The sequence below is a fragment of the Cydia amplana genome, chromosome 6 (assembly GCF_948474715.1).
Source record: "Cydia amplana chromosome 6, ilCydAmpl1.1, whole genome shotgun sequence".
In the NCBI taxonomy this organism is placed as follows: domain Eukaryota; kingdom Metazoa; phylum Arthropoda; class Insecta; order Lepidoptera; family Tortricidae; genus Cydia; species Cydia amplana.
In genome coordinates, this window is record NC_086074.1 from 18,574,683 (window position 1) to 18,581,839 (window position 7,157).

Sequence of the window (7,157 nt, forward strand, 5' to 3'; positions counted from 1 at the left end):
ATAGGAACAAAAAAAACTATACTCATCCTTTTCTTTTGGGTGCTAGTACTAGTGTAAGACAAAGATAGTATGATTCTCTCTGTCTATGTTTGAAATCAAACAGACCTTTGACACACTATAACAATTCGATATTTCAAAATTGTCTATGGTAAAAACCACGTGTTTAGAGTGCCTTTGTGTAGCCTCCCATTTCATAAAAAAGTTAAATTTAAGAAGTTAGAATTTAGTCTATGGTTCATGAATTAGCTTCTCGTAACGCGTTTCTTATTTCTCTCCGATGTATTGGGAAATAAACAGCGTAACGTAATTATATTAATTTAATTGTGATTGTTTACATTATGTGAAAACTTAATAATGATTGTGCAATGTGAAATAAGTGGCGTGACGGACCTAAATGAACGGCTTTAGTAGGAGCATTCCTCGCTCTGCGAAGTGACGCCATTTTACGGGAATGATCAGCTCGCGGCTGCCTCATAATAAGCCTGATGTAAGGAGCGCTTCGCTAAAACGGATGCATGGAAACGAATCTTTACTGTTATACTCGTACTGGACGTACGATTTCAGAGGTAAAGTCATTGTATACAATGTTATCATCGTGATAAATATTTAAATAATGCTTTGAATCCGCCTCTCTTTAGTACGTCTTTTGTTTCTAACCAGTCAAAAGTAAGCACATGTTTTAATTTTTTCAGAAAACTATGGAAGATGGTAATAATGCCAATACGAAAGATGATAAACACGCGTTAGCGTCTTTGGCGAACTGTTACGACGAGAGGAGCTTTAAATTGACTGCAAATGGGCACGATCTGGAAGACGGGCCGCCTAGCCCGCCCGGTGAGGCGCGCGCCGCGCCCGCAGCCCCGCGCCGCGCCAGCGCCGAGGCGCCGCACCCGGACCGGATCAGAAAACGTATCAACCCTTTGCGAATACACCTTGGCAAGCGGCCTTTTGTGGACAACTCTCAACAGTATTGTGGCACAGTGAAAAAGAAGAGACCATCTGTAAACAAACCCATTGAACCAAGTATATTACCCAGGAATAATTTACCCAGAGTTCCTAAATTAATACCAAAACGCTTACACAATGTCATGCCTACAGTTGATAACAGTGCAAATGATAGTGAACACAACAAGCCCGTGCCCCGGCTCGTGCCAAAAAGTCAGCTGGCACAGTTCAAGAAAGGTAAACTGGAAAAGGGATCCCAATTGAAAGAATATGCCCAAAGCTTGGGATTACAACCAATGGTGAAATTCAAGTGTCGGAAATGCTGTTCCATGTCATTCAAGACCCTTGCTATGTTGAAAGAACATCAACTGGTATGTCGGGCTCAAGCTAAAGAACCTGCGCTGAGTCCTGAGGCAGCTCCAAATACAGAAGCAAGCACTGGAGGCCCATCCAGGGTAACAAGGAAGGTCTATCTCTGTTCAGCATGTGGTACATATTATGAAAACTGGAATTTGTTTCTTCACATGAGAGAAGTCCACAACAGACACATCTGCCTGTTTTGTCTAGGAATGTTTTCAAAAGCTGAGAAACTGTCTGCACATTTGACCAACAAGCACAATGTACAGGAATTTAACTATGAAACCAAGGAAGACTTTTTTAATGTTTACAATGGGACTCTGTATTTGATGTGCTGTATGTGTGATGAGATCTGCAGTGAAAAGGATGACTTTTTCAACCATGATTGCAACAATGTGAAACCTAAACCAGTGCCGGTACTTGTTAGTAAAAATGCAGTGAAACCCAACAATGTTACAAAGTCCAAAACAAATGATTCATCAGTTAATGGACCTGCCACAGTAGCAAAAGAATTTACCAAACATGTTAATGATAATAGATTTGACAAAAAAGATATAGTTGAAGAGAAATTAGAAACGGTGACATCACAAAGTAGTAAGGTTTTACAAAATACAAATGATTCTGAGCCATTACACAGTGACACTAGCATCAGTTCTGACAATTCCACATCATCTGGCAAGGATACCAGCAAAGATACAAAAGATTCTGGCATGGAATTAGATAGTTCTAGCACTAAACCCACTAGTCCTCTCCAAGCAAGAGAGCCAAGCTCAGAAATACACAATGATCATCACAATGGAGAGGATAATTCTGAAAGCTCAGAAGAAAGTGACTCTCAGACTGATGAAAGGCATAATGAATATAATCCATCTTTCATACCACCACCAACAAAACCTGAAGAGCCAATTTGTCCTCCTGTTGAGAGGGAAAAGGAAGGCATAAAATTGAAATTAAGTTTGAACAACGCAAATTCACCAGTAATTATTAATTCTACTGTTGATCCCACTGTTGGGCAGCATAGTGCCAACAAGCCACCAAGCAGAATGAGGAGGCCTCCCAAGAGGTATGAAAAAGATGCTCCCCAGCCACAGCATTCTGAAAAAGACACTCCTCCTCCTCAGCGGTATGAAAGGGAAACTTTTGCTCCTTTCCGGTATGAAAAAGACATCCCTGAAACTCCTTTTTTGCCAAAAACACCATCAATTAAAATGACTATTTGTGATAAAGCTGATAGCCCATTTGTTAAAACAACTATATATGAAAATGATCAAGATACCACATTAAAGGCTCTTCTAAACAATAATTTAGAAAACACTACAAAAACTCCAGAATATAAGCCAGAAAACACAATAAAAACCACAATTTACGATAACAAAGTGGAGGATGATAATGCTATGAACAGGGTGCCCAAGTTAACTGTGAGAGTCCCTAAAGAACTTTTGGACAAGGACTCTTCCAGTGACGATTCATCAGATAGTGATTATGGGGATAAGTTAACAGTTGATGAAAATCAAAAAGACATAGAGCCACCACTTGTACCTAATCAGAGTTTAGAAGCTGAACCAACAGTTTCGGAAAACTCTGTACCACCACTGGAGAATGTCAAAGAAGAGCTTGATCCAGGAATAGAGGAGCCAATACAAGTAACAGATGATATCCCTGCTGATGTAGCAGCTGAGCCCAAGACTGAGACAACTGATGATGTAAATGTTGATGTTAAAGTTGAAGATCCAACTGCAGATGAGCTACCATTGATTCAGCTGAATTTAGATAGGCCGTTGGATAAGTACCCACTTAAAGATCTACTAAAAGTTTTCTTGGCTTCCACAATATTCAACTGTGTTTATTGTAATCATGTGCGGAAGATTGCAGTGAACTGTGAGCATTTATGCCTGCATATGGTGGAGCAGCACCGCTTCTGCGCCACAGTGGACAGCATCACGGCCGAGGAGCTGCTGCCAGAGACCATCACTGCCAAGGTGCGAGCCGGCGCCGCGGAGCTCAGTACCGTGTACATCAACTTGGACTCATATGACAGTGCAGACAATAGTGAAGGTGTTCACTTTGACCACATCTTTGAATGTTTTCAGTGTTTCTTTAAAACTCCTGTCCACAAAGATCTCTATTTACATAATCGGAAAATGCATCAGAGAACAATTTTGTTGTGTGTTATGTGTAAATCTAATTTTTATAGTTATAGTGAGTTATTATGTCATTTATGCCCTGGAACATATGATTCTGAGTATGAAATTAAGTTTAGATGCTGCTTGTGCAATGTAGATTCAATACCATCGTCGTTTAGGTTAATGGTGCACCTTAGGAAGATTCACCATGCATGTAATGTATGTTTAGAATTCTGCCACAGTCAATCGCGCCTTTCTAACCATGTTTGGAAACATAAACTGCACCATTTATGCTACCGCTGCGGTATAGCCTACAGAAATAAGCCAGATATAACCAAACATTTATTTTGGAAACATGGAACAGAAAGTGTCATGTGCAAAAAATGTATGCAAAAGAAGTGGCCTCACGTGTACCACTTTTGCACACCTCCAACGGTATTTGCATGTGATGAATGTAACTTACAATTCACAAGAGCTGTGTATCTGAAAGTCCATAAGAGATTCCACTCTGAAGAGTTTCCACATGTCTGCACAGAAGAAGGTTGTACAGAGAAATTTGTTTCCAAAAAGCTTCTCAAGAAACATGCCGATGAACACATAAAAAAATTATTTACAGAAGATCTGAATGCAGAAAACCCTACCGCTGCTGAACAAAATCCCGCCGATAGGAAAGATCCAATTCCTGTCATAGATTTAGTTAATGATAAGCCTGAAGAAGCTGGAACTTCTGATATAAAATCTGAGCCGGGCTCTGAACTATTATCTAAAAAGTCTAAGAAAAAGAAGTTAAAAGACAAGGATGCATTGCTCTTGGATGTAAACCTGCCAGCTTTAAATCTCTCAGAAAGTGACAGTAGTGACGAGTCAGACAGTGGCGGTCCACCGGCTACAGTACCGGCCGTGGTGAAAGATGAGGAAACTGCTGATGAAGAAAAACCGGAAATTACAGATCCCACTATTGCTACGACAGACACAGTTGACTCGGCCGCAAATGTGGCTCCAGATAAAGTAGAAGAGGAAGCTGAACCTGCTGAGGTGAAACCTGAGCATGAGAAAGTTTTAGAGATCTATCACAACTTACAAAAGTATCAGGCCAAAGCAGAGAAGGAAAAGACACCGCCATTAGTCCCCATCAGGAAACACGTTTGTGAATCTGACCATGATTACTGCTTAATACCAAACGATTTAAATGGTGACGAAGATATGTTCAGTTTAGACAAAAAGAAAAATAGAAAGTCTCCTAAAAAGAGACACGGAGGTCTATCGTCATCGAGCAGTAGCAGTAGCGACAGTGACTCCAGCTGCTCTTGCGGCTCCAACTGCAGCTGCTCGTCCAGCAGCGGCTCCTCGTCGTCTAGCTCTTCAGATTCCGATTCATCAGATGAATCTGGCAATGAGAAGAAAAAGAATAAGCAACTACGGAAAACGCTACCCAATAGAAGATTAAGCAATGGATCCAATGTAGATGTAATGGGTATGTCGGAGACACCGATACTAGTTCCAGAAAAGCCTGAACCGCCTATCAATGAAACAGATTTAGAGACCGACGAAAGTGAAACGGATGAAGAATTTTACGACGAGCACCCGCAGAAACTAGCCAATAAATTACATGCGGAGAAACGAAACCAGTTATTACTTCTAGCGTCTGTCGCCCCGTCGGACGGAGGGTCTGTGTCGGGAGAGCCGAGCCGCGCTGCCACGCCAGTCAAGGAAGTAATCGAGCCCAAGATACAAAGTGAAATAAAAGAAAAACCATCGAGCAGTAAAAAGAAAAGCAAAAAGAAAAAGAAATCCAAGAGTTCTAAGAAACATGCCCCCATTAAAGTGAACATTCCTAAGGACATTATTGCCAAATCCGAGATGGAGACACCTGTAACGCCGTTGATACCGAACAAAATGACGATTTCCTTGAAATCGAACACGGTACATATTCCGGAAGCTCCTATACCATCCCCTTCCATGACCCCGACTAGCGTGAAACCGAGTACCCCAGCCGTCTCCGTGTCCGATAGTAGCAAGCGCGCTTCGAAGAGAAGACGCGTGCCCAACAAATTTTACGGCTACTGTGAAGACGACGGAAATCAGCAGGCGACAACTTCGGCATTAAAACCGCATCTACCTCCAAAACTTGAGTGGAGAAAAGAGGATTTGCCTTCGCCCGTTACGCATAAAGCTAAGAAAGATGTGCCTTCAACGACTCTCTCCCATAGGATGTACAATTATCCGGAGCCCACGCATACCCACATCAGATTGACCGCTCCGATCCCCGATCCCGAGCCGCCGCGAATCTTAATGAACTCTGAATCTATGGATTCTAGCGATTCCGACTCGAGTGAGGAAGGAGCGTTGGAGATATTCCAGCCGCTGGCGGGGTACGGGGGCGGGGTGCAGGCACCGGCTCCGGCACCGACGTACCTGAACTCGGGCACGTCGAGCCTGCCCTACCCGTTCCAGCGGCCGCCGGTGCGGCAGGCGCGGGAGGGCGAGAGCGTGTACTGCTACTGCCGCTGCCCCTACGACGAGGTCTCTGAGATGATCGCGTGTGACGCCGAGGGCTGCGCCATCGAATGGTTCCACTTCGAGTGCGTCGGCATCATGGTCCCGCCCAAGGGCAAGTGGTACTGCCCCGAGTGTAGGAAAAATCAAAGTTTCTCAGGTTACAGATAAGTAAATTTAGGTTGTAAATATGTAACTTTACCATATTGTTATTCTGTATATAACTTATTAATGATGTAGATACTTTAGCTTTACCTTTATTGTATATCTTTGTAGGTAGTCTGTGTAAGTTTTAGGTTACTAGGTCTGAAGAAATGTATCATTGTTACAAAAAGTACATGTTATGCTTGATACCGGCTGTGCGGCAAAATCTGTAACCTGGCAAATTGTTAATGACATTAACCAATACAGCAAAATGGAAATATAAATCCGATTTTTGATACCAACTAGTTTATTTTATTTTATTTTGTAGTTCCTTCGTTCATATATTATACTTTTTTATCTAATACGCGATGATCAAGGGTAGTTGTATAAAACTATAAAGTAATTAGTAAAATATGGTAAAATGCGAAGTGGGAGGTAGGTAAGCGAGCAGACTTCGCTCGCTTCAAAACCGGACAAGTGCGAGTCGGTCTCGCTCACCGAGGGTTCCGTACTTTTTAGTATTTGTTATAGCGGCAACAGAGATATAGTTGGTCAAACCAATTTGTCAGTAAATAATAACAAAAAAAACTATACTCAACCTTTTCTGAGTGCTAGTACTAGTGTAAGACAAAGAGAGTATGATTATCTATGTCTATGTTTGAAATGAGACAGTACTTTGGCAAACTATACATCATCTGTGAAAATTTCAACTGTCTAGACTAGCTAGATCAAGATTCTCCAGTTAAACTTAATCACCAAACATCAGCGCAGTCGCAGTATGAGAATCGCCTTAGTATGAAGCTGACCTGTAGGTACAGTCGGCATCAAATATATAGTGACGGCCAAATATGTCGGAACACGTCCTTATTTCAATGGTAACAAAGGCGTGTTACGATAAATTTGGCCACTTTGGCCGTCACTATCCATTTGATGCTGACTGTACCTAACTTCGACCACTGAATTTATACTTTTTGCACATTGCTTTGCACTGAATCTTCGACACAAAGTTCTAATAAACCACAAACTAATTAAGCGTATACTACTCTTTGGTATCGACTTATTATTAATATAATATATGTACTAACTATACCT

General features: G+C 41.7%; 1 protein-coding gene across 1 annotated transcript; it reads left to right on the forward strand.

Moving 5' to 3' along the window:
* Positions 1–215: 215 nt before the first annotated feature.
* On the forward strand, positions 216–6,367 carry LOC134649026 (uncharacterized). The gene is made up of 2 exons (XM_063503722.1): positions 216–566; positions 693–6,367. Exons 1-2 carry the CDS (start codon positions 516–518, stop codon positions 6,090–6,092), a joined length of 5,451 nt encoding a protein of 1,816 aa, XP_063359792.1. The 5' UTR covers positions 216–515; the 3' UTR covers positions 6,093–6,367.
* Positions 6,368–7,157: the final 790 nt, after the last annotated feature.

What these genes read in the sequence shown, in the direction of transcription:
- LOC134649026 (XM_063503722.1), top strand. Translation starts at nt 516, where the DNA reads ATGGAAACGAATCTTTACTGTTATACTCGTACTGGACGTACGATTTCA. An exon ending in CTGGACGTACGATTTCAGAG is followed by an intron (nt 567 to 692) that starts GTAAAGTCATTG and finishes TAATTTTTTCAG; the next exon opens with AAAACTATGGAAGATGGTAA.